Source organism: Trichomonas vaginalis, chromosome I, assembly GCF_026262505.1.
Source record: "Trichomonas vaginalis G3 chromosome I, whole genome shotgun sequence".
Lineage (NCBI taxonomy): Eukaryota > Parabasalia > Trichomonadida > Trichomonadidae > Trichomonas > Trichomonas vaginalis.
This window is the reverse complement of record NC_067203.1, coordinates 15,965,593-15,990,557: the sequence shown is the minus strand read 5'-3', so window position 1 is coordinate 15,990,557 and position 24,965 is coordinate 15,965,593. Positions and strand designations below refer to the sequence as shown.

The following is a 24,965-nucleotide window of genomic DNA, read 5'->3' as shown; positions in this document are numbered from 1 at the left end:
CTGTCAAAGAACTTACAGATGAAGAGAAAAATTCAATAATAGAAAGTGCCAGGTCTGGAAATACAAACCCTAACTATAAAGTCACTTTTCATAGAAATGGAACGGCTAGTATCTCAAAAAAGAAACAGACTCTCACAAATAAAATATTGAAGTCTGAAGGAGCTTTCGAGACAACAGATGGAAAAGTTTACTTCACTGACCAACAGTTCATTATAGAACATCTCATTGACTTAGAGTCGAAATATTCTAAACTTTACAACAAACACAAAAAGTTGAAAGGAAAACAAAAACAAATGGCATATGATATTTATGAAGATGTTGACGACACACTATTCCTGCAAGTGAGGTAAAGTCAGAGGAACCGAAAAGTGACGAAAAACCGATAGAAGAAGAAACCAAAAACTGAAGATAAACCAAAACCAAAGTTTAGTTTCCAAACTAAACCAAGTCAACCTTCATTAGCTGGTATGGGTTGGCGTCAAAGACTTTGGCAGCAGGTGGTTATGTAAAGTAAAGAAAAAAAATTTTTTTATTTTTATAAAAATGCCCCCATATAGAATGGATAGAAAGTCTGCTAGAATAAAAGCAGAGTTGCAAAGATATGGTTGGAGAGTTTCGAAGAATTTTAAATATAGGAAGGGAAGACCCATAAAAGTCTATGACAAATTGTCTGGTCTTCGCTACGAAATGGATTTGGAAACAGCACGTGCGCAATTATCCAAACAGACTAGAGAGGTTAGAAGAAGAACGTCTTATGGACATGCCTTTCGATGTTAGTGAACCTCAAGTTGAAGGACACGACGGCTTTGCCAGATTCTACTGGAAACATGACGAACAATTGCATCCTTTGAGAAGGAAAAAAGGAAAAGGTGAAGACGCACATGCTCCCATGGAAAGAACAAGATATGCATATGAAAGTATCGTGAAGTTAGAAGTCAAATTACATCTGGTCGAACCTTTACAGTAAACTTTGACGAAGGAAAGAACAAAGAAGGCTTCATGGGTGTACTTGCTGCCATACAAGACGGAAATAAGAAAGGATACAATCTCAGATTGACCATAACAGATTTGGATGGTCACATTTACTATGCACATGGCAATGTCACAACAGCTGCAAACTTCTTGACGCTTTCAAGACTACAAAGAGAGAACAAATGGTTGACTCCGACTCAGACATTTTGAATGCAATTGAAGGAATTGCAAGTGTCAAGTTCGAATGGTACCAACCTAACCCTCAAGCAGTCAGACAACATGCTGGATACTTCCCGTTCATAAATAAGTCTGACATTGACTTGACAAGGTATGGAATTTACAATTCAATTGAAACAATTGTCAATGAACCTTGTATTCTTACATGTCTCAGGAACTCTGGTCTTGTTACAGATGAGAAGATGAAGTATCTTGAGTCATGTGTGAAGACAAGGTACATTCTCAGAGGTCAATTGGCAAAAATTGCACCGTTGGCAAATGTCAATATCCGAGTCAACATACCTACAGCTAAAGGTTCTTCACATGACGACTATGTTGTTGACAAAGACTTACCATGGTTGAAGATTGTAATTGTCCACAACCACTTCATGTTGAACGAAAGTCTTACAAACCCATTGTTCGGAAAAGGCAAGTGCAACATTGTCAGAGCTGTAAACATTCTTTTCGAGAAAGGTTTGTTGGAACCAATTCCAGATGACAAGCTGACAGAAACTTTTGTACCAAAAGACGAAACAAACTTTTCACTGTTAGCAAGACCAAAAGTTGTTCCAGACAAAGTTCTAGTACAAAAGAAGTACACAATTCCACAAGGAGTTGGATTGTTCGGATACCAACCTGAACCAGAAGAACTTCCAATGAGGTTGCAAGAACTTCAAGATGCTATAAACAAACTTCCATTGAGACATCCAATTGACGTCAAATTGTATTGGAGAGCATCTGAGTTAGGTCAGAAGGTTTTATATGAAACAGGTTGCTTCGACGATGTTTATGAGATAACAGGCGAGGTTTCTCAGAAGATAAGAGACTCACTTGAATTTCCACAAACTGGACCAATTGGTTGCGACAAGTTCGACTCAGATGAAAAGATATACTATGTCGACCTTAACGCTGCGTACATGAGGTTTGTCCAATATATCCCGACTGGAATTCCAAACGAAGATGGTGAGTTCCCGGAAGGAACTATACAGTTGGAAAAGTCATACAACAACTGTATGATATTAGGAAAGCTTCAAACCCCAAACTTGCAATGACACTCAAATTGCTTATGAATTCGACATGGGGATATTCCATTAAGAAACCTCAAGAGATGAAGAGTAAACATTATGAGAAGGTCGACAACTTTGTTGAAAGGTTTTCTCCTTTTGTTTTGAAGTACGAATTCACTCAAGGTCAAAGTGGCTTAGTAACCACATTAAAACCTATTGTCGAACATTGGTCTTACCCTCAGTTCGCAAAAGCAGTCCTTGACAACTACAACAAATTCTTCTCCGAAGTCAAATCCAAAGTCAAGGTTTACTATGAGAACATTGACGCACTCATGACGAACGAAGAAGGCTATAACAAACTCATTGAAATGGGTTTAGTCGGTGAAAAAATGGGCTGTTTTAAGCTAGATAAGGTATTTTCCGAAGTTCATGTAATATCGAAAAGGAAATATTGGGGCATACTTGAAGACGGCACAGAAATAAAACATTGCATGAAATAAAAAATTTTTATTCGAATTTGAATTAAAATGTGGGAATTCTTGGGAACGGGAAAGGCTTATTTACTTGAGGAACAGGTAAAGGTGGTGGAGGTGGAGGTGGTGGCAACCAGTCCATTTTATATTCCTTCCTAGCTAATTTCCGTTTAATTTCATGGTCGCCCTCGGAGTCTTTGAATCGGACAGGTCGAGTTACACCATTCTTGGTCTCAAACTCATATATAACCTGTTTGTCTGTATTTTCGTCGACTATGGCACAAGACACGAACATTGACCAAACGGACAAAAAGTGTCATTTCGGATGGTCAAGCAGCCAATCGCATTCGAGCACTTCGAAGAAGCCTTACGTTCCAAGGGAGAGGGTGTCTGGTGCAAGGGAGAGGTCATGAGACTCTACGAGCAGTACATCCTCAATGCCTGGGAGGACAAATCGTCCTTGGATTGGCAAATCTACCAACTTCTCTGGGACGACCTCCTACGCAACTGGGATGACGAAAGAGTCCAATTCAAAGGTCGGGAACTAATTTTGCAAATTGACCTTAATTTCACATACTTATCTAAATAAAAACTTAAATTTACTCGGGGTTTCCCCCTAAAATAAAATTTTTTTACTCTTAGAACCACTCGAGGTTCTCCTTACGGTTGTTGAGCTTGTCACCGTCAATGTGTCTGACCCTCGTCTTCTTGTCTGGATTTGGAACCCATTGAATTGCGACAAGCTTGCCCATGGAGATTGAACCGCGATTCCGAAGGTTAAGGTTCAAGTGTCCCAAGTTGTTGAGGACTGGGGTAAGAACCTTGCCTGTCTCCTTGTTGCGGATTTGGTATGGGTAGGGTTGGGAAATTTCATAAGCGTCATCGGCAACAAGGGTTGCCCATGTAGCGGCTTCAGGAACTTCTTCGTGTTTCTCTTCTTCCTCTTCTTCCTCTTCTTCCTCTTCTTCCTCTTCTTTGATAATACCTTCTTCAATTTGGTACTCACGAATTACGGTGTTGGAGGTTCTGTCCTTTCCGAGTACCTTCCAGATGGCATCTATCTCTTCGAAGAAACGGTAGATGAGTCTGGCAAGGTCTCGGTTCTCTCTCGCGTAAATGCGCAAGGTTTCCGTGAAATCGTTCAGGCGTTTCTCATTGGAAGCTTGGTTCATGAGGACATCGGCTTTGAGATTGGTCATCTCTGTCATAAGACTACTTTGGAGAGTCTTAATGGTGTTTGTCAGATGAACTTTCAATTGGGCAATTTGAATTTGAACTGGGCGCTTGTCTGGCAACCATGAAAGGACATCTGCTATTGTGTTCGGCTTCGGTGCTTGTTCGGACATCGAAAAAATGAAGTGGTTTGAGAATGGCGGTTTTACTTCAAAAAGCTTGTTATGACAGTTATGTCATACAACAAGTTTAAAATAATATCTTGCTCTTCTTCTGAACGTTTGTTGTCTCTTCCGATAAAAGTTTCGAACATGAGAACCAAAAAACGTTTTTTGAGATTGCGGAAGAGTTCAGGCAAACGTTCATATTCTGGATATGTTGGGAGCAGTTCAAAACATCTGAGCTGACTTTCGGACAAAATTGGGACAATGTCAGAAAATTCATCTTTGGTCGGACTGCTTGAAGGTAAGTCCCTTACATGTAAGTAGCTCTGGTAAAGTCTTCTCATTTCTGCTAACTTTTGGAGTATAGCTTCGTAGTTTAGAAGTTTTAATTTTAATTGTCTTATTCCACTCTTGACATCTAAACGGTAACTATCCATGAGGTCAAGAGTAGCTTTGGTAGCTTTAAGTGGAGCTATCTGTTCCTTGACTTGTGCAATTTTGGTTGCAATTGTGGTTTGAGCTCCTTTAAGTTCGCCGTCTATGTCGTTCTCAACGCCTTCAACCATAGCTTGAAACTCTTCATCGGTCCATTGAGATTGGTGTGGGACGAATTTAACTTGCTTCATTCAAAAAATGAAAAAAATGTTTTTACTCAAAGCGTGCCATGTATATGGCTATAAGAAACTTACCAGAAGGCTTCTTCTTCACATGAGTCTTTGGCAACTTGAGTGTTGGTGTTGGAGTTGGGTCTGGAATTTCAATTCTCTCTCGAGCGCAACAACAGATGTCAGAATAACATTCCCCACTGTCTTTCTTGCCACCATAAATTGTGTATTGACCGAACTTGCATTTGCAGGAAGACCGGTCAATACAAGGTTCACAGTTGACATATGTGTACACATACCTGTTGAGTACGAGTGTGAGTAAAAACATAAAAAAGTGAAGTTAAAATGAGATGTTTACTGTAAAGGTACGATGTCGCCTTCTGTGTTTATGAAGAACGCCCGACCCGAGAAGTGTAAGAGTCCTCTGAGAATTTGGGCAATTCGTACAGTTGGGTTCTCTCTGTTTGGAAGTAGTATCCAAGGACGCTTGGCAAAGAACTTCAAGAGGACTTCTTTCTTCATCTCTTTTATGTCGTCGAAAGGAGTGTTTTCTGGTATTTGCAGGACAATTCCAGTGTCAATTTCAATTTTAAGCGCACTTCTTCCAGACACCCAGCCTGCAATGGTCTTGTTTGACTTCAGATGGCTCAGGTAGTTCCTAACTAGCTCATTTATCTCTATAAGGTAGATTGCCTCATCTGCTGGGTCTATGTCGGTCATTGTTTCAAGACGAGTCTTTTACTTTTTCAAGACGAGTCTTTTACTTTTTCAAGACAAGTCTTTTACTTTTTCAAGACAAGTCTTTTACTTTTTCAAGACAAGTCTTTTACTTTTTCAAGACAAGACCCGTTATTTTTCAAGAAATTTTTTGGTGTAAAGTTCTCAAATTTGAGAACAGTGGTCTTGATTTCAGACGATACCCGTACTTTTTCAAGACAAGTCTTTTACTTTTTCAAGACAAGTCTTTTACTTTTTCAAGACAAGTCTTTTACTTTTTCAAGACAAGTCTTTTACTTTTTCAAGACAAGTCTTTTATTGTTTCAAGACAAGTCTTTTATTGTTTCAAGACAATGTCCGACGTACCACCAACCGAGCCCATATCCCAACCAGAGGAACCTAAAGCACCAGCCCCTGCACCTCAGCAACCTCAGTTCCAACAAGTACCTCCGAATTACTACCAATTTCCAAATTACTACCAAATACCTCCTCAAGGCTTCCCGAACTACCCTCCTCAGCCTATGCCTTACTGCCCTAACCCTTGGATGTTCATGTCAAACCCTCCACCCCAATTCCAATTCCAATCTCAATCCAAGAGAGACCAAGAGTTCGAAGAAGGTCTGAACCGTTTACGCAAAGAGTATGCCACAGCCCTATGGAAGACGACAGGCTTTCAGTCTCTTCCCTAAGGTCGACCAATTCGACTCGTACCACAGATTCGGTTCGTGACCGTGAAGACTACCTCAAGCAGTCTGAGAGACTCTTCATCCTACAACCATTTACAGTTGGAGCTCTCAAGAACATGCGCAATTACGAAGGTCAGACACCAGCTGGAGACCGCAAAACAGACGTACTCGCAAGAGCAGTCCAGCTCGTCAAACAAAGACCGAGATAGTCGACTTCATTCTTGCAGCTTGCCCATACAAGTAAAAAAATAAACAATTACGAGTTAAACTTTTTATTCTTTCTTTTCTGAGTTGTTTAGAGCTGGTTTCTCTTGTAGGAACCTTTCGTACTCTTCCATGGTCATGTAATTGCGAATTTGGTACGCAATTCCAGGTTCGTTGTTTTTGAACCTTACGTATGTAACGCTTCCATCCTCCTCAGGGAAGTAAGCTGCTAACATCTGACCAAGTTTTCTCGGTGACTCGGAGCTCATTAAAAATGTCACTTTTTAAACGTTAAGTTTTTAGTCTTATTTTACCCTTTGTTTACCCTTTGTTTGTCAAGGTAGTATTGGAGTGCAATTTCTCCAAATTCTCTGTGTCGGAGTTCTTCAGCATTTTCCAAGGTGTACCTGGAGAACTCAAAGAAGTTGTCAAGAACATACTGCCATGCTGCTCTTCTGAGTTCGTCGGTATTTTGGAAGTGTTGCACCTTCGAGTCTTCGGACATGAAAAAATGACACTTTTTCTATTAAACCGTTTTGGCATTTCTCATGAGTGAGTATAGTTCTCCGAACCATTGGAAGAGAAGAAGTACCCTTGCTGGCAAAAGACAAAAATAGTTGCCTTAGTTGTCATTGCAATTGTACTCGTAATTGAATTCATTGTACTTCTCTTCACGTACATAAAACTCAGCAATGGTATTTGCTTTAAGAAGCTACCATCTTACTAAGACTAAACACTTACATTTTTCAAGCTTGACTTTTTACAATTTGAATTTTGTTGCTGAATTCAGCAAAAATAATGTTTATGTTAGAATGTTAGATCTAACATGTTTTCTAACACGTTTTCTAACATGGTCTAAAACTCTTGAATTTTCATGAATTTTACACCAAAAATATAATTTATGTTAGAATGTTAGATCTAACATGTTTTCTAACATGTTTTCTAACATGGTCTAAAACTCTTGAATTTTCATGAATTTTCCCGAAATAAAAAATAAAATTAGTTTTATTTTTTATTTTATTTATTTTTTTTATTTTGTATAAAAGACATGATTTCAACAATCGGCACAACAACAATTCAAACAACTACAGCACCAAACTCGCTAGTTATGAATCCAACATCTATGTTAGTAGAGATGAAAAACTTCATTCCTTCTTCATATACTTTCGAAACAAAAATCCAGAAGATAAAGCAAGAACTTTTAACAAGTAATTTAGACTGTAGTGCGAAAGATGAAACAAATGAACAGTATCTTTATGAAATGCAGGACATTATTGACCATTTACCCAAATTGCCTGAAATCCAACAACAAAAACTAACCATTCCCGAATTTGACGAAATAGAAGTCAAAGCAACTGACTCAGTAGAAATAAAGAAGTTCATACGAAAGGTAAATTATGAATTCCTTGGTTTTCATTGCAACCATAAGGTTATGGACAAAGATTGCGACATGGTATATAAGAACATCTCTGACCTTTACAAATCCGAAGAATTTAAGACCTACGACAACTTTGTTTCGTTAGTTGCAAAATGTGTTTGGGAAATAAGAGATAAAGATAGTAGGGGTAAGGTATGGAACGAACAAATAAAACCCGCTATGTTCGAGATGAAGAAAACCATTGACGCCTTGGTTGTTTTAGCAGGTAAGGTTTCAGAATATAACGCAAAAATGAACCCGCAATGTTCAAAATGTAAAGCAGCAATGAGGAAATATAACTACTCCGTCAAAGAGATAGAACGTATGCGAAACGACTATGCAGATTTAAAGAAAGAAGCAGAAAAACCAGCAGAAGATAAAATGGACATGTTAGGATTTCTGAACAAAAACTATCCAACTGCTGACGATTTCCTTCTATCTGACGTCAAGAAGAAGTATAAAGAAACTTTCGGTATCGTTAAAACTTTTGACATACTGACAGAAGAAATAGAAGCTACGAAATTGTTTAGAGTCATGAACCATCGCAACATATACCATGTAAAACGCTTGTAAATAGTTATGTTAGAAAACGTGTTAGAAAACATGTTAGATCTAACATTCTAACATAAACATTATTTTTGCTGAATTCCGTATGAAATTTCATGAGTTTTGTGTGTTTTAGACCATGTTAGAAAACGTGTTAGAAAACATGTTAGATCTAACATTCTAACATAAACATTATTTTTGCTGAAAAATGACCAAATTTCATGAATTTCCTCATATGCTTGCTTCCCTCGAAAAACCGAGGATAGAGATTCCGTATGAAAACGTAGTCGCCAAAACTCTATGAAAATCGTGAAAAATAACAGAGTATTTTGACAACTTCAAACAAGTAGAGTAAATGAACCATTTATTTTTCAAGCTTGACTTTTTACAATTTGAACTTTGTTTGCGTAGATATGAATTCTGAAAGAAGTATGAGGGTCTTGTATGACTTTGTACTTCTCCCATAGTTCATGTCTGTCAAACTTACCTGCCATGGACTCTTTCATAAGTTCCATGAAATCGTCTTCGGACAATCCAGGGAAAAGTATAATGTCAGTCAGTATTCTCTTTACATCCTTACTTAAACTCTTTGCTGTCTGTACACATATTACGACTGAGATGTTAAAGTGTCTGAGCTTCTTAAGAATTCGACACATGTCTTGTTCTCTGTTCTTTAACAAAGGATGAGAGGCGAAATCATCTAAGATAAGAAGACATCTATGAGGGTACGTTTTCCAATCGTAAGATTGCAATTTCTTCGAAATGTATTCTATCTCTTTCTGTTTGTTTCTGAAGTGTTTCTTCTCTAATATTCTCTGCATTTCCTCATTTGGGTCTTTAAACTTAGAATTTATATACTCATTTATAGCATTGTACTTCAAAACCCTTCTTTGGTACTTCTTTATCCAATCTAACAACTCAGTATCCTTTATACATACTAACTTAGACTTCTTTATAATATCTTTGAACGAATTGACGGTTTGGTCAAATTGACCAGAAGTACTACAAATGACAACTAACTCATAGAATGGGTTCTTCTCATCTAGTTCTTGTTGTTGTGCAGCCATTTTAAGATAAGTGAAAGTCTTACCCGACCCAGGTGGTGCGATTAGACCTGTTATACCATTCTGAGCAAATAAGAACTTTTCATGTATAGGCTTTATCTGAGCATTTTCTAACTTCCTCTTGTTCTTCTTCAAAACATTCTCAAATTTCTTGTCAATGTCAGCAAACTTTTTTTCTAACATATTTTTAGAAAAATTAAAATTTTTATCTTTTAGAAAATGTCTAGCGATTTCGCTATCTATATTCGAGACAAACTTTTTGACAGCAAAACATCTGTCGACCATAAAATCTTACATAGTGTAAACAAGAAAGGTGAATTTGTTCTAAAGTTCTGTTTCTGGGAATATGACAAGAACCATAAAACATTAGGCAGAGAAGTCTTTAAGTTTGTCAATGACAGACTTGTTGACAGAGATGACGCCTCTTGGAAAGATGAAGTCCAACAAAAGTTCTTAGAATGCAAAGAAGACACATGCGCTGTTCTTGAAGATGAAATAGAAAACAGAATAGAAGAGCTATTAAAGGACAAAGAACTTTTACATAAATATGGTTCGGAGAAATTTGACATAACTCCACCAGAGAAGAAGAAGAGAGAAAAGAAAGAAAAGAAAGTAGAAGAAGAGAAGAAAGAACCTGAACCAGTTCCAGAGAAAAAGAAATTTGACATGTAAAAATAAAATTTTATTTTTAGAACATTTCTGGGTCAATGTCAATGTTCTCTTCCTCTTTAGGAGCAAACACTGGCTTAGACTCTAAAATCTTTTTACCCAATTTACCTTGAACTTCAACTATCTTAGACTCATAATATTCATAGTCGTCTGCTTTCTTTGGTTCATAAGGTATAACAAGTTTGTATGCTTTGCCTTCTTTAAGGTTTGAGAACCTTCTGTCAAAATTTTCTTTGACTGCTAACAAACCTTCTATGTCTAAGTCTTCAAATTTCGCACCATTTTTAGTCACAATAGCAAACTTAACTGGTTCGATGTTCCAAACTTTGCTGAATGAAGACTTTTCAAAATGGTAGAAGTAAACATTCAAATATGTGAATGGGTCTAGTTCTTCTTTAAGTCCTGACATATATTTGTTTACTGAGATGAATTTCGTCATCTTTTCTATCGGATAAAAAAATATTTTTTTTTTAAAAAAACGTTTTAAAATGGTATGCCATATAGCTTCTTGAATTTGTTAAGAAGTATTCGAACGTGTTTTCCATCTGTATCTCTAGTGTTTACATAAGCATAGCCTTCCTTAGTAAAACATACTAGTAATTTTCTATAGTTTACGCCGGTATAAAAGTAGAAAGAGTCCTGTTCTTCGCTATAGTAGTAAAACTCAAACGTATGCTTGCCATAGTCTGTAATTTCAATTGCTTCATCTTCTAGTTCGTCGACAAATTCGAATACAATATCTCTAAATTTGCTTTTGTTCTATATGTTTTCAGAACGAGTAACCCAACGTAAGTTTTCAAGTCTATTGTCGTTTCTTATATGGTTTATATGGTCTACAAAAGGTAAATTGTTAGGATTCGGTATAAAATGAGTTGCAATGACAACATGTTTAAAATAGTGTTTTCCACCCAGATTCATCATAGCATATCCGTCATTTCCCTCCCATCCGCTTAAAACTCTTTTTGTCTTTTTGTTTCTGACTTCAAATGACTCACAACAGTGAATTTCATATTTCTCATCTAACAAACAAGTTTTCCAACAGTCTTTTCCAACAAACTCAGCGTACATTTCAAATAAAATAAAAAAATATTTTTTTTTAAAATTTACTCAGAAAAATTATTTCTTTCTATATTTGCCATTCCGAACTTCGAAAAGATGTTTTATACCAGCATAGAATTTTTCTCTAGAGCTTGGTCTTATATCGTTTTCATGACAATATTTTCTATATTCTTCATATAAAGCCTTTTTTTCATACATTTCATAAGGACAACCTAACCAGAATAGCGCATATCCATTTTCGTTATCTAAGTCTCTATATGTTTCTTCTGTTTGTAGAATTTCGCTTTCTCTATTTAGTTCTATGTCTATATATTGTGGCTTAAAAAGATGTGGGCAAGAAGGGTTTGGCGCTATGTAAAAAGTTAATTTTTCTGTCATCTTTTCTATCGGATAAAAAAAATATTTTTTTTAAAATTTACTCATAAAAATTTTTCTTTGTATATACGCCGTTCTGAACATCTAAAAGACTTTTGACGTTTGCCAAGAATGTACGTTTAGAAGCTGCCATATAACCATATTCTTGACAATACTGTTTATACGAGTCGTACAATGACCTTTCATCTAAACACTCAAAGTTAGTCTCATCTATAAACAGTTCATATACACTCTTGTTTGCTTCTAACAATGTTTGTCTCTCTTCGGTATATGGAATTTGTCTTGGATTGAACTTAGAAATATCTAATGTCATAAAATATGAGAACAAGTGGTTGTAAAAGTCAGATGTCAAAGTTTCTGCTAAGTCGTCAAAATATTCTGTATCTTGCATATGAGAATCTGACGTTCTGACAACTACATATCTTCTGTCAGAACTTTCTAACTTCATCGGAACAGCATTGTTTGAAACCATAATGAAGTTTGCAACATTTTCACAAACTCTTTGGTCTTTATACTTTCTTTCAACAACTCCAACTTTGTCTGTTATAAGACTCTTCAAAGCATCTGAGTTCAAAACTTTTGTTGTATCTATACTTTGAAGTTCATTGCAAACTATAAGTTTCATATTCTCTATTGAGGAGTTAAACTTGCCACAGATGTTTTCTAAGTTTGTCATATTCGGATTCGAATAACCTTCTAACAGTTTGCATAAGATATCTGTAAAGAATGTGTTCTTACCTGTTCCTTGTTTTCCAATTATAATGAGAGCAGTTTCATTTTTAGCACTTGGATGTTGTAAGATGTTTGCAAACCAACATAAGATATACTCATAAACCTTTTCGTTTCCATTGCATATAATTTCTTTGACATGGTCTAACCAAGCTTCTATAATATTTTCTTTCCATTCTACTTGTTCGTATTTATATCCAGTGAAGATAGAATAGAAGTTTGGAGAAGGTGTATAGAACTTTATACCTCGAACTGAAAAATCTTCTAACTTTGACAATAAGATATCCCAAGCATCTAACATCTTCATGCCAACTTGTACGACTTTTATTTTCTTAAGTTTCTGTCTACATTCTTGTTCTGAAACTATTGTTGCTCTTGGTTTGTTAAAGACAACATCCCATTCTTTCATGACATAACATTCTGGGGCAGAGTCAACATAAATGACTAAACGTTTCAAATTCTCGACTGCTTTGTTATAGTCTCTAAATGGACACATATTTCTGAATGCTTGGAAGTCATAAAAATCTGAAACATCTATTCTGTACATTTTTATAAAAATAAAAAAAATATTTTTTTATTCTTGACTTTGTTGTTGCATTTGTTGCATTTGTTGTTCTTGAGCTATTTGTTGTTGAAGTTGTTCTTGTAATACAATACTTTCACCAGTTGCATCTTCCAATTCGAAACTTTCTGCCGTCATTGACAAATACATAGGACATAAAAGTTTTACAGGAACAAAGTTTGCGTCAACTAATGTCAACGTTATACTTGCCAAAGTGTTTGAGTTCACTAAGGTTGAAAATTCTGCATTCGAATGAACAATAGGCAAACCAGCAGAGAAAGTATTGTTTATACGCATAAGTATCTTTTGGTCATAGTAGTTTCTGTCGACATTCGAATAACACTTTGAACCTAAGTTTGAAACAATATATAAGATTGGTGTGCTTAATGTCAATGGAATAGACATTCCTTGTATGACACCTTTTCCTGTTATAGGAAACTGTTGGTAGTAAAAACCAGAAATAAGTTTTGTATTATAGCTCATATCGTTTATAGTAAACTCAGTCGGACATCCAAACATAATGAAACCTGCTCTAGTTGCAGCACATGTTACACCCGTCCTTAAAGTATTAAATAAGTCAACAAAACCTGTTGGTGGTATATCTGAGTAAGTATCTTCAAAGGAGTATTTTTTACCATTCACAACAATAAAGTCTTCTGGTGTCAAAAGAGCAAAACAGGCTTTAGTCGTCATTGTGTTTAAGGTTAGTTTACAATATCGTCCTTGAGGACTTTGTAAGTTTGTTGTTATAGAATTATATGACTCAGGGTTTTTAGTCGTAATAGTATAAACCATTATGTCTTCTGCCATTTACTTAGCAAATAAATTTTAATGAAATGTTGTGGTCGTCAAATATTTTTATGACGTCTGGGAAACTATATTTTAAGTTCAACGTTTCACCTCCTTTCATAACGTATATCTTGTCAATGACATTATATGAAACACCACAGCAAGCAATGTCAGGTTCTATTTCTTTGATGTTTATATCGTCTGCCTCTGTCAAAAGTTTCAATAGTTCTTTCAAAACTTCATGAGGTGCAATGACATATGAGTTCACTTTTACAGGGTTGTGTTCGACCAAGTTTAACATTATACCCAAAGCCTGACAAATCTTCTCCTGAGTTTTAAGTTTGTCTTTAAGTTGTTGGTAGTCGTTTCGAATATCTGCAACAGAACTTAAGTCTCTGCTAACTTCAGGGTATGTTGGTTCTTTTACAGGAACTATTGTTATACCATCTTCGTCTTCGTATGGTTTCCCCACTTCAACATCTCTTTCTTTGACATTGACAACAACACTTTGACTGTTTGTTTGAGTTGGTGAATTTAACTTCACATCTGCCACCGCCATTAAACCTTTTGAAACACTTACGCTTCTATTTTTCGGAAATGACATTTTACTTAGAATAAAAAGATGGACGTATTCGAGTATCTCTTTGAATTGAAGCAGAACAAAGTTTACACACACAAACAATACAAATACATTGACAGAATAGTTCTTTATACAAACAATGGTAAATGTTATAGAATAGCAGTCTTTGCTGAACCAAAATATTTCCATAAAGCAAAGAAAGTTGGTATAACCGAGATAGTGAAAGTTCTTGACGTTGACAAAAATATAACAACAAAACTTACAGATATTTCTAAAGGTAAGTTTATCTTACAATATTATGTCAAAACTGGCGTACTGTCAATATTTGACGGAGAGAAGTCAGTTCAAGAACAACTTACTGACCTGCTGCCAAAATCTGCTCGATGGAAGCTGTCGTTATGCCAATCTGAGGAGCCCAGCAGGTTTCATCGAACGAATCTTCAAAAGAGCATCTTCCGTGAAAAGTGCTATTGGTTTTGTAAACTTCTTTGCTCTCAGTTCATCTGGACCGTCTCTGTCACCAGTATATTGTATTTGTACAGTACCAACAGTTGAAATACCACCCATAAAGTCTTCTGAGTCAGCAAATGGAATGCCAAGCCAAAAGTTTGAACGGTCTCCATTTGTATATTGAGTTTTTTGACCTCCTGTATGAGTCCATACTTTCACATATGGCATAATAGAACTTTGCATTTCAGGGTTAATGGTTGTTGTGAAGTTGTTGTTAAAGTTCATAGCATCTAATGTCAAGTTGTATGACCTCATATCCTCAACTGTAGAATATTCTTCTCTTGGATAATATTTGCCATCTATGTTTATATGATATTTAATACCAGGGTTGTAGAAACAAGAATAGTCATTTATAGTTCGTCTGAACAGTACAAACATAGTATCTGCATGTTTCATTGCAGTTGTTAAAGCAATATCTGTTCTTGCACCTGGGTCAGCACTTTGGTTTCCAACTTCACCTGCAAAGTCTTTGACAGATATTTGGTGTATAGGGAACATAAGTGGAACTGCAATATATTTGGCAGCTAAAGCATTTGAAATATCTGGGTCCAACATATAAACGGCAAGTCTGCTTTCTATTCTCTTGCATTCAAACTTTTCGCATGTGAACTTAACTGGGTCCCAAGCATCTCCAGCAGCATTGAAATAATAGTTTACTTCAGTGTTGAGGTTTGAGAAACCAAAGTCTAAGTCAACTTTGTTTTTGCAAAAGTCGGCGAATGACATTTTATTTGTTCCCACTACTTCTGTAAGAGTGAATGGGTCTTGTGTTGGTGCAATGACTAAGTTATTTTTGCTTGGAGTAAGTTCAATAGAAATTTTTCCTGCCCAGTTTGGCAAGTATCTTAAAAACCTGAAGATGAGGAAAGATGACAAAGGAACTCTAAGTTTCAGTTTTACTTTGGTTACTGCTGCTGCAGTTTGTCCAGAAAGGTTAACATAAACTCCTGGAACGTTAGGGTCAAGTCTTCTTATTTTCTCAATAGTTGCATACTGGTCTGTTTGTTCTCTAGCTTGTGGTTGTACTGAGTTTCTCAAAGCGAACCATTCATAGTTTGCCCATGTTACTGTTTGAACTAAGTCAGAGTTAGAATATATCTTATATCCCATGAAAACTTCTGGAGCATATTGGTATCCGACATAGAAAATTCCATTGCAACCTTTCTTGTCAGACAACTTGGCAGAAGGTTTTATTTCAATGTCTTGTTCTACGTATAAGAAAGAGTTGTCAATAGAAATTATATGAAACCTGTCGCAAGCAATATCTACTGTTGTTGAAGAACCTTCTCCAAACTCACCTACGTTTCCATAAGAAACAGCAGTTGTATATTCGTAAGTTCCAGGAACTATTTCTGACCTTCTAATGGCATTGTCGCATTCGTTATACCATTCGGAAACATTTCCATTCATAGCATCCAAAACTGTTGGCGTTATATTCTGAGCGGCGTACATTTCATATGAGTAAAAATATAGAATAGTTGGATTTATATGTCATAATAGAACCCACGTGGACAAGCTTTACTTTCTTCCTGACTGAGTTTTTAACTCTTCTTTTTCCTTCATTGCCCTCTGCTTGAAGTTGTTGCATCTTTGCATTATGTTCATCTAGTATGTTGCAAATTTCCCATGTCCTTTTTGCCTTTTGGCTCTGGTCGCCCATCTCAGGTAACCTATATCCTAGAAAGAGTTTGTCATAGTCTGTATTTGAGTCTTCGCGTATTGTTTGCATGACTCTTTCCTGAGTTTCCGGTTCAAGCTCTTCAAACAGTGCCTGTCCATATGGAATATGCTCGTTTCCAAATATATGTTTTTGTAGCCATTCTGGTTTTCTTTCCATGTTACCAACTATATCTTTTGTGAATGGGAAAGCTTTTACCCAATCTTTCAGTCTTGCGTCGTTTATTTCTGTAGTTGGTTTTATTTTGTCAAGGAACATGTTTTTCAATACTAACATTTCATTTGGTACTGTCCATTTGAGTTTACTTAAATATTCATCCCTTCTCGGTTCATTGTCTGCAAAGTAAGTTTTTATGACATTTTGTAAACTTTCGTTTGCAAGGTCATGTACAATAGGTTCTCTTCCTTCTCTCTCCCTAACTGTCTTTCTAAACTCTTCACCAAATATACCATCTCTATGGTTCTGTGTAGTTCTTTGAGATAAATGTTCTAGAACGTCAGGTGTTATATTTCCATCAGCCATGTTCATTTCATACTGGTCCAAAATATCTGCATGTTTCATATCTTTCAATGGCATTAAAGCCGCGCTTAAAATACCAGCTATATCTCGTTCACCATTGACTTCCATTGCGTCTACAACTTCTTGGAATTGAGGTTGTAAGTTTATGAACCACCTATCTGGGTTAGCTTTATGACCCCATCTCATTGTAGTTCCATCGTCTGCAGAAACAAAAGTAGGTTTGTTTCCATCTTGGTTAGGTTCTGAATGAACTTTAAACAATGTTTCATTTCTATATGTTTTCTTGAAATTTAACCTTTTATTTTCACCGAGTTCATCCAAAGATTGAACGTTAAATGCTCGTAAGTAAAAAGGGTTGTTGTATTTGTGTACATTTTTTTTCAGTTCTTCCATTCTATGCTGGATATTTTCATCTGATGTTGGAGTCTTTTGTATGTCGGCAAACATTTTTCGATATTCTTCTACTATGTCAGCCGAATCTTTCTTAGACTCTTGGAAAGATTCCATATTCACCTCATGCTCTTGTTGAGGGTCAAGATTTTTCGGCTGTTCCAAATCTTCATCTAGTTCTGTGAAGTTAGTTTCCAAAGGAGTGACTTGTTCGTTTCCTTCAGGCTCTTCTAGCTGTTGTTGCTGAACTATTTCTTCCATGTCTGGTTGTATCTGAACTTCTTCCTGTGGAGTTTCTTGTACCTCATCTGCTGGCATTTCATATATTCCGAGACCGTTTTCAACAATTTCCCTATCTACGTCATCCGCATTCATAAGCTTTTGTTCTTTCGTTCCGTCTCTATTTTTTACGCGTTTCATGACGAAAGTTGAATTGTCATTTAGCTCTGACATCAAATATCTCGGAGTAAATTCATCCATGTCATTTGGATGATATGCTATTAAATCATATCCCTTAGCGAGCTTGTATTTTCCAGGTTTGAGATTATATCCGTTTTGGTGTTGAGCCATAAAGCTAAATAGGTTCGGGTCAGTATTTCCATCCTTGAACTTTCCAATAGCTTCTTTATATCTGTCACTAAAGTCAACAGTATCTGGGAAACCACACTCTTCTTTAAGCATTTTTAAGAATTCTTGGTTTCCTTGTTCTCTACTTCTTTTATGTCCTTGCTCTGTTTGTGGTTGTTGTTGTGCAGGGTTTTGAACTGTTGGTTGCTGTGCTGGTTGTTGTGTTGGTTGTTGTGCTGGTTGTGGAGGTGGTTGTTGTGCTGGTTGTTGTGCATGCCTGTGTCTGTGTCCATGTGACGATGTAAATGTTCTAGGTAGTCCTGGTGCAGGTGCTTCTCTTGGAGGGTTTGGTGGTATATAAGTTCCACCAGCTGGCACATATGTTCCATCTGCAGCGTAATGTCCTACCTGACTTTTCGTTTTTAAGAAAGCATTTACTAGGTCTGTTTTGGTCTGTTGTAACTCTTTTTCTTGACTTTTCACAACAGTTGCTCTAACGGCGTCATAGGCACTTTGAACTGCCTGTCTCGTTGCTGCATCTGTTATTTTCGTCATATTTTGTGCTACTTCTCTTAACTCTTTGTCGAAACCTTCAGACTTCAGTTTCTTTCCAGATGAGAAGTCGTTCACTAGTTTCACCTTACTATGAAGAGCTTCGAAGGCGTTCTTAAAGTCAGCATTCATTAAAGCTTCATTTGAACTGTCTTCATCCGCTTGTATTTTTGTCCTTATTGACCCTATAAGTTGGGCTGCTTTGGCGTTGGCTTGGGCATCTAACCAGTCATTGTTAGCTTTTATATATTCTGCGCTTTTCATTGCCTTTTGCATAGCCGCGTCGTTATTTTTACTTTCTTGTGCTAAGTTTTCATACTGTACGGTTTGGTTTTGCAACTGTAAAAGTTTTTCTGCCTTTACATTTGCTTCAACTTCTTTTTTATACTCATCGCTATCCATATATGTCTTCAGGGCTTTTTGTTTTATCTCTTCATCTTTCAGTATTTTATATTGAGTAGTATGGTTTTTCAAATTTATGACATCTTGTTCCATTTTTGCTACTTCTGCTGCTTTTTCTGACACTTTTTTCGCATATTCCTCTGTACTTAGTTCTTTCAGTTGTTCTTCTTTCTTCTTTTTCTCTACGTTTAACTCATTGAGTTTCTTTGTGTGTCTGTCATATTCTAGTTTCTTTTCGTTTTCACTTATTTGCTTCTGTATGTCTATGTTTGACTTTTTGACATCTGTTATTTGATTTTTGAGTGAACTCAAATTCATTTGACTTTGAGGGTTATAGGCTGTTCCGTCTGCAGCTCCACCATAGCCTGCCATTTTCGCTAAAAGTGCCGCTCTTAAACCTCCACTCTGTGCACCAACAACTCGGTTTAAAAGCATAGGATTGCTTGACATTTGTTGCAACATAGTGGGGTCATTCAGCATTTGTTGTTGCAACTGTTGTTGTGGTGTCAGTTTTACTTTTGGATGTTTCAATGCTCCCTTCCTCTTACGTATATTCTTACGTAGCTTACGTGGCATTTTAAGTGAAGTTAAAAAGCGGCTTTTGACAGATGTTTATATGACACTTTTTGTTCAGCACAAAAAACTACTCGGTCAAAGTGTTGTCAGTTTTGTAAAATAACCGTCCTATCTCATTCTATAAGGGGAAAAAGGCTTCTCAAAGTATACTTCCTTGGAACGCCTGTAACTTTTCCTGTAGCGACGATAGACCCTTACTTGTCCGGACAAAGTTATACTATTTTGAGTGCTCTACAAAAAAGTCAACAGCTGGTCGGCTGGGGTTCGGTCCTCCTCTTGGGTCTTGGGCAAAATTTCTTAGGGGCTAGAAGGGGCGCAGCCCCTGGAAGCCCTCCGAATATAAACTTCATTTATACTAAACATCTTCGGGGGCTAGAAGGCACGAAGTGCCTGGAAGCCATCCCCCAAGAAAAAAAAAACTTCATTATACTCATTCATCCTCAGGGCTAGAAGGCACGAAGTGCCTGGAAGCCCCACTACCTTTTTTTTTTTTTTTTTTTTTTTTTTTTTTTTTCAAAGTTATACATAAAAGTGAAAATTCCCACATTAGATTTTATGGCATCTTTGTCTACTACATATATTGAAATATCATGATTTCCTTCTTTAAGATCACTGGGAAATGGTATATCAAAATTAAATGATATTAATTCAAAATCATGAATATTATCCATTCTCAAAGGCTCCTCCGTTCTATCATCGAATCTATAATATAAACCGATAATTCCAACACCATCAGTGTCATTAACAATTAAATGAATCGGGATCGCTATATCACGATTTTTAGTAAATTGATATTGATAAATTGAATCAATATGCAATTGAGGAGGGTTAAATTTATATTCGATACTTGAATTCCATATTTCTGACTGGCACCCATCATCTGTAATTGCATATAATTGTATCTGGTGATATTGCTTGCCGATCTGTAAATGTCCAAAATTTCCTATTGTCAAATTGAATTCATTATATTTACTGTCATAAAGATAACCATTAATTTCCAATTCTTTCTCATCAATGTTGAAGTGAAAATATAACGGCCTTTCTAAACCGTCAGCAAACGTAACTTTTCCTCGGATATTTAACCGAGAATTTCTAACTATACTCTGATCGAAATTTAAAATTTTTAGTTGAATTTTAGAACACCCATTTTTGAAAGGAATATCATTTTGATCAGAATGATTAGAAAATGAATCATTTTCAATTGTCATACTGTCGTCGATTGCATTATATGAAATTGTTACTGCTCTGCCTCCATCTGAAGAAGTTAATTTTCTTGCACTGTCATGATTTTTTCCACCATCCTCTATGAACTCTTGATTGTTTAGTACCTCATCAACTGGTATTGGGTTGCGTCCTTTAAAAAAGGCAAGTATTAATGTGAACATTATTAATCCATTAATTGGAAAATGCGTAACAAAAATTAATAATTAGTGGTCAAAATAGAGCGGCTTTTTGATAACTCTTTCAAAATATAATTAGTATAATAATACTCTATCAACATTATATAATCATTGATAAATAATTTTGGTCATCAGATTTTTCAGAGAGTTGAATGTTTCTCAATTAAAAATTACACCATTCGATAATCTTATGAAAATTGAATTATCTCTCAAAAATCTAACCCTTTTTATCCATATAAAACTATCCATATTAAGATTATCAATTCGTTTTGCACTTCAATGAATTATTGTATGAAGATGAAATCCATTGAATGTAGCCTAATGAAGGATCTAAACGAAAGGAGAGCTATTAATGCATTTCTGAGAATTAGCAAAATCTTATCGGATTTTCAATAAAAACTGATTCAAGCGAAAAAGTGTCATAAGTTTGTGTAAATTTACCAAGAACATTCCATTTATCAATTATTACCCATTTTTCATCTAATACAACAAACAATAATAAAAAAATGTCAAAAGTTTGTTTAAATTTACCAATAATTAAAATACAAACAAAAAGATAATGAATATTTTAGTCGATTCTCAATGTGAACTGCATGAAAGCTCTAGGACTAACAAGAGCCATCGAATCAAACATTCCTATTACGAACTTTTGTCCATTTCTCTCTGTCAATTCCACGAAATGTTGAAGTCTATCAATCAAAATGAAAGATTAGTTATTTCGTTTGGAAAATTAACTGCTAATTTGAAGCTAGATCAAATGTGTGACCAAAGAATTCTCCATTGAACAATATAGCATCAAAAAATATAAAAAAGTGTCAAAAGTTTGTTTAAATTTTAACAATAATTAAAATACAAACAAAAAGATAATGAATATTTTAGTCGATTCTTAATGTGAACTGCATGAAAGCTCTAGGACTAACAGGAGCCATTGAATCAAACATTCCTATTACAAACTTTTGTCCATTTTTCTCTGTCAATTCCACGAAATGTTGAAGTCTATCAATCAAAATGAAAGATTCAAATGCGTGGCCAAAGAATTCTCTGAATATCTGTTGTGCCTCCAATCTCCAGACTTCTCTGTACGTGAAGGCAATCCTTTCTTCCACTTCTTTCTCTGTTGGATGGAGATCGAACATATTCGCAATTCTGATGATTCTTTGTACTTCTGTTTCTCCTTCGAGTTTTTGTATCTTTTTGACACTTTGTCTCGGAGGAACAAATGCGGAAACAATCTCACGAGGAACAAATCCATCAATGATCTCTTTCCGCTTCTCAAATGTAACATCGTAAGTAGATAAAGCGTGATTCAGGAAATCTTTTCTTCTGACATCATCATCTTTGAAGAAAGAATGGTTCAACCGCTTGTTCACTTCATATAGCGGACAATTTCCTTTGGACAAATGTTGGAAACAGCATGGAACTGTGATTGATCCGCGGCATTTTTGATTTGAAAGCGCAATCTCATGGGAAACAACACTAAGATCACCACAGGCATGGATAGAAACGAGAAAAACTTCTTTTTCGGATAAATCATATTCTCCATCTTTAATTTCAACGGCAAGCTCACCTTGGATGATGCGAGGCTTTCCGTTTTGTTCGCCATAAAAGATTTCTGGGGTCAATGGCTCTTCTTTGATGCCATTTGGCAAAAGATATTTTGAATATGAGCCAAGCTTGTCTTTGTACATGTTGAGAAGTGTGGAAGCCCATTTCTCATATGATACAGCACTCGAAAGAATGCCTGGAACTGTAGAATGACTTGTAACAAAGCCACAACATAATTTCATACGAGAAAAGTTATCAATATTGATTCTGTGAGACTTGGCATGCATTTCTATTCTCTCTAGTAGTTGTCTCGAATGGTTTATTGATGCTTCTATCGGTGTTGTATGAATTTTCAAAATATCTGAAAGGAAAATTGAGAGATAACCACGTCCTGCACCTACATCTACAAGATTTATTATGTCTTTGTTCAAAGGAATCTTCTCAAATGGCTTTAAATGGCTTAATAATTCTAAAGCTTGTTTATGAGGGGGAAAATCTTCGAAAATCGGTGATGAAAGATTGTAAATTGTTGAGAATAGTGTTTGTACAGCATTTGTGAATAAAAGAACTTCTTGTGCTTTGTCTTCGTCTGTTTTTGCAGCTAATTGTGTATATTTCTTAGTACTTAAGGGTTCTCTCGTCTGTGATCTGTCTAATGTTAGTTTTACAGAGTCCTCGAAGAAGCTTTTCAACGGTTCATGAACATCCGAAAAGTCATGATTTATCATAACTTTGTCGTGAAAAGCTTTATCGTTGCTTAAGCGTTCAATATCTTCTTTCCAAGATAAGTCGAATGCTCCATCGTCAACAAAACATAAATTATGGTTTAATACCTCAATAATTTTTTGCCATTTATTTGTATAGTCATAAAATTCATTGAAATATGCAAGTGCACGTTCTTTAAAAGCATCTGTGCTTCCACTAAAGAATTCTCCGCCTGGAAAAACAGTAATTACTTGAGACATTTTTTTAGAGTGAAATTCTGACAACCAAAATTTTCTATCGTCTAATTATAGTTTTAGAAAACAATAAAAGTTAGAGAAAACTACAAATTATGTGAGGTTATAGTCAGGCAAGTGATAATCTTAAAATAATTCTACTCTTTATGCTATGGATCTGATTTAGATTCAAAATAACGATCGAAAAAAATAATCTCATGAATTTTATTTGAGTTGATATGTAATCGGAATATTTGCTTAATTACCTATGAGGAGGATAATTCACAAATAATTTTTTATCCGAAATTGAATGAAATTAAATTGACAAGAGATTTATTTAAAATTGATAAGTTGGCAAAAATCGATATTGATTTGTCCATCATTTTATCAGATAACAGTGATTTTGCTAGTTTATTTTTCGGTTATTTTTTATATTTTTGAATACATCGTTTTATTCATTATTGTAATTTGTTCTACATTAGGCTAATATCAAATTATAATAAAATGTTTTCTATAAGAATAAATTCAATTCTAATTCAAACAATTTTTTGTGTCATTTCTGGATAAACATACGTACAATCATATACTATTCGATATTCTAACACGGTCAAATAAAATAAAATTTTTTGTGAATGAATTCAATTTTTTCATATTGAACTATGGAGGCTATTGATACAGAGTTCTTTAAGAAATTTGGTTTCGATTATATAACAACAATTGGAGAAGGAACATTTGGAGTAATCTTCGTTGTTTATAGCCATCAGTATAACATGAATTTTGCAATAAAAAGGATCCCTGGTTCCAAATTCAATGATATGGAGATCGAATCCATGATCGAAATCAAGAGTAATTATATCGTTCCACTTTATAATCACTTCCACTACAATAATTACGTTTATCTTCTCATGGAATACTGCCCTCACTCTCTTGAAACATATATTCAACAGTACCATCCGTTAACATTTACAAAGAAGCTTGAATTATGCCAAGGATTGGCTGTTGCAGTTGGAAGCTGTCATCATTTTGGAATATCTCATGGAGATATTAAACCATCGAATTTCCTCGTTGATAAATACGGCAGGATTAAGATTTGCGACTTTGGACTGGCGAATAAAGTCATTTCAGATGAAAACAGTACGAATTTTCATGGAACAGCAATGTTTCTTTCTCCAGAAATCATCAGAAAGCTCCCATACGATGCTTTTTGCTCAGATATCTGGGCTTTAGGTGTTACAATCTATTATGTCCTGACAGGAAAGTATCCATGGATGGCAGATACAAAAGCTAACCTTGTTCAGAGCATTTTAAATTCTATTTACGATGAGTCAGCTATAAATGACTTCGAGATAAAGCAAATGCTCAAAAAATGCTTTAATATCGATCCTCCATCCAGACCGACCGCTCAGGAAATCATTGCTGTCTTCCATGCAAAGTCTCAGTCTGCACCAAAGAAGGGTATCAAGTCTTCTCAGTCTGTTCATCTTGCTTCGCAAATCTTACTTTCTCCTGCATTAAAGTCAAAGAGGAGAATAAGCTTTAACTAGAATTTCTCTAGTTAAATATTCATTTTAGTTTATCTTTATTTGTTTAAATGCGGGAATTAAAAAAATAATTTTGCTGTTTCATTGAGCTAAACTCTTTCAGATAAGTTTATTATGCATTATCAAGCAAACAAATTAACTAATATTAGTTACATACAAGAATTTCATTCAAAACGTTTTAGAATCTTATGAAAATCATATTTATTTGTATGAATTATATTATTTAACTGCAATGTAGCTCATTGTTCTGTTAGAACAGGTTGAACTTGAATCTCAAAAAATTGGAATTCTAATTCATTGGTAATGAATCATATCCTATTCAAGATTCATTTCTATATAA

General features: G+C 35.5%; 21 protein-coding genes and 3 pseudogenes across 24 annotated transcripts, besides 1 other annotated feature; 6 read left to right on the top strand and 18 right to left on the bottom strand.

Annotated features, from left to right (window-relative positions):
- Positions 1–19,712: part of a mobile genetic element that runs on past the window's edge.
- TVAGG3_0994270 lies at positions 559–2,695 on the top strand (annotated as a pseudogene). The gene has a single exon. A coding segment is annotated over exon 1 (2,137 nt).
- Positions 2,718–2,963, bottom strand: TVAGG3_0994260 (uncharacterized protein; the record flags this gene model as incomplete). The annotated part of the gene is made up of 1 exon (XM_051254199.1): positions 2,718–2,963. One exon carries the CDS (start codon positions 2,961–2,963, stop codon positions 2,718–2,720), a length of 246 nt encoding a protein of 81 aa, XP_051079773.1.
- Positions 2,994–3,257, top strand: TVAGG3_0994250 (uncharacterized protein; the record flags this gene model as incomplete). The annotated part of the gene is made up of 1 exon (XM_051254198.1): positions 2,994–3,257. The coding sequence occupies one exon, from the start codon at positions 2,994–2,996 to the stop codon at positions 3,255–3,257; it is 264 nt and encodes an 87-aa protein (XP_051079772.1).
- Positions 3,307–3,876, bottom strand: TVAGG3_0994240 (HNH endonuclease family; the record flags this gene model as incomplete). The annotated part of the gene is made up of 1 exon (XM_051254197.1): positions 3,307–3,876. One exon carries the CDS (start codon positions 3,874–3,876, stop codon positions 3,307–3,309), a length of 570 nt encoding a protein of 189 aa, XP_051079771.1.
- On the bottom strand, positions 4,047–4,631 carry TVAGG3_0994230 (uncharacterized protein; the record flags this gene model as incomplete). The annotated part of the gene is made up of 1 exon (XM_051254196.1): positions 4,047–4,631. The coding sequence occupies one exon, from the start codon at positions 4,629–4,631 to the stop codon at positions 4,047–4,049; it is 585 nt and encodes a 194-aa protein (XP_051079770.1).
- TVAGG3_0994220 (uncharacterized protein) lies at positions 4,654–4,938 on the bottom strand (the record flags this gene model as incomplete). The annotated part of the gene is made up of 1 exon (XM_051254195.1): positions 4,654–4,938. The coding sequence occupies one exon, from the start codon at positions 4,936–4,938 to the stop codon at positions 4,654–4,656; it is 285 nt and encodes a 94-aa protein (XP_051079769.1).
- TVAGG3_0994210 (uncharacterized protein) lies at positions 4,965–5,330 on the bottom strand (the record flags this gene model as incomplete). The annotated part of the gene is made up of 1 exon (XM_051254194.1): positions 4,965–5,330. One exon carries the CDS (start codon positions 5,328–5,330, stop codon positions 4,965–4,967), a length of 366 nt encoding a protein of 121 aa, XP_051079768.1.
- TVAGG3_0994200 lies at positions 5,681–6,257 on the top strand (annotated as a pseudogene). Its single transcript has one exon. A coding segment is annotated over exon 1 (577 nt).
- Positions 6,286–6,486, bottom strand: TVAGG3_0994190 (uncharacterized protein; the record flags this gene model as incomplete). Its single annotated transcript, XM_051254193.1, has 1 exon — positions 6,286–6,486. One exon carries the CDS (start codon positions 6,484–6,486, stop codon positions 6,286–6,288), a length of 201 nt encoding a protein of 66 aa, XP_051079767.1.
- Positions 7,341–8,207, top strand: TVAGG3_0994180 (organellar and viral DNA polymerase type B; the record flags this gene model as incomplete). Its single annotated transcript, XM_001317998.2, has 1 exon — positions 7,341–8,207. The coding sequence occupies one exon, from the start codon at positions 7,341–7,343 to the stop codon at positions 8,205–8,207; it is 867 nt and encodes a 288-aa protein (XP_001318033.2).
- Positions 8,552–9,427, bottom strand: TVAGG3_0994170 (protein of unknown function, DUF4106 family; the record flags this gene model as incomplete). Its single annotated transcript, XM_001277001.2, has 1 exon — positions 8,552–9,427. One exon carries the CDS (start codon positions 9,425–9,427, stop codon positions 8,552–8,554), a length of 876 nt encoding a protein of 291 aa, XP_001277002.2.
- On the top strand, positions 9,464–9,916 carry TVAGG3_0994160 (uncharacterized protein; the record flags this gene model as incomplete). The annotated part of the gene is made up of 1 exon (XM_001277000.1): positions 9,464–9,916. One exon carries the CDS (start codon positions 9,464–9,466, stop codon positions 9,914–9,916), a length of 453 nt encoding a protein of 150 aa, XP_001277001.1.
- On the bottom strand, positions 9,933–10,352 carry TVAGG3_0994150 (protein of unknown function, DUF4108 family; the record flags this gene model as incomplete). The annotated part of the gene is made up of 1 exon (XM_051254192.1): positions 9,933–10,352. The coding sequence occupies one exon, from the start codon at positions 10,350–10,352 to the stop codon at positions 9,933–9,935; it is 420 nt and encodes a 139-aa protein (XP_051079766.1).
- Positions 10,397–10,981, bottom strand: TVAGG3_0994140 (annotated as a pseudogene). The gene has a single exon. A coding segment is annotated over exon 1 (585 nt).
- On the bottom strand, positions 11,030–11,380 carry TVAGG3_0994130 (uncharacterized protein; the record flags this gene model as incomplete). Its single annotated transcript, XM_051254191.1, has 1 exon — positions 11,030–11,380. A coding segment is annotated over one exon (351 nt), but the record flags the coding sequence as incomplete, so codon positions are not given.
- On the bottom strand, positions 11,388–12,023 carry TVAGG3_0994120 (uncharacterized protein; the record flags this gene model as incomplete). The annotated part of the gene is made up of 1 exon (XM_001276999.1): positions 11,388–12,023. The coding sequence occupies one exon, from the start codon at positions 12,021–12,023 to the stop codon at positions 11,388–11,390; it is 636 nt and encodes a 211-aa protein (XP_001277000.1).
- On the bottom strand, positions 12,041–12,623 carry TVAGG3_0994110 (uncharacterized protein; the record flags this gene model as incomplete). The annotated part of the gene is made up of 1 exon (XM_051254190.1): positions 12,041–12,623. A coding segment is annotated over one exon (583 nt), but the record flags the coding sequence as incomplete, so codon positions are not given.
- Positions 12,651–13,448, bottom strand: TVAGG3_0994100 (uncharacterized protein; the record flags this gene model as incomplete). The annotated part of the gene is made up of 1 exon (XM_051254189.1): positions 12,651–13,448. One exon carries the CDS (start codon positions 13,446–13,448, stop codon positions 12,651–12,653), a length of 798 nt encoding a protein of 265 aa, XP_051079763.1.
- On the bottom strand, positions 14,622–15,243 carry TVAGG3_0994090 (protein of unknown function, DUF4106 family; the record flags this gene model as incomplete). Its single annotated transcript, XM_051254188.1, has 1 exon — positions 14,622–15,243. A coding segment is annotated over one exon (622 nt), but the record flags the coding sequence as incomplete, so codon positions are not given.
- Positions 15,398–15,969, bottom strand: TVAGG3_0994080 (uncharacterized protein; the record flags this gene model as incomplete). Its single annotated transcript, XM_051254187.1, has 1 exon — positions 15,398–15,969. A coding segment is annotated over one exon (572 nt), but the record flags the coding sequence as incomplete, so codon positions are not given.
- TVAGG3_0994070 (protein of unknown function, DUF4106 family) lies at positions 17,316–18,355 on the bottom strand (the record flags this gene model as incomplete). The annotated part of the gene is made up of 1 exon (XM_051254186.1): positions 17,316–18,355. A coding segment is annotated over one exon (1,040 nt), but the record flags the coding sequence as incomplete, so codon positions are not given.
- On the bottom strand, positions 18,599–19,201 carry TVAGG3_0994060 (protein of unknown function, DUF4106 family; the record flags this gene model as incomplete). The annotated part of the gene is made up of 1 exon (XM_051254185.1): positions 18,599–19,201. A coding segment is annotated over one exon (603 nt), but the record flags the coding sequence as incomplete, so codon positions are not given.
- A 1,415-nt stretch (positions 19,713–21,127) lies between the features above and the next one.
- On the bottom strand, positions 21,128–23,111 carry TVAGG3_0994040 (methyltransferase domain-containing protein; the record flags this gene model as incomplete). Its single annotated transcript, XM_001276998.1, has 1 exon — positions 21,477–23,111. One exon carries the CDS (start codon positions 23,109–23,111, stop codon positions 21,477–21,479), a length of 1,635 nt encoding a protein of 544 aa, XP_001276999.1.
- Positions 23,112–23,533: 422 nt separating this feature from the next.
- TVAGG3_0994030 (cAMP-dependent protein kinase protein) lies at positions 23,534–24,709 on the top strand (the record flags this gene model as incomplete). Its single annotated transcript, XM_001276997.1, has 1 exon — positions 23,744–24,628. One exon carries the CDS (start codon positions 23,744–23,746, stop codon positions 24,626–24,628), a length of 885 nt encoding a protein of 294 aa, XP_001276998.1.
- Between the last annotated feature and the right edge of the window lie 256 nt (positions 24,710–24,965).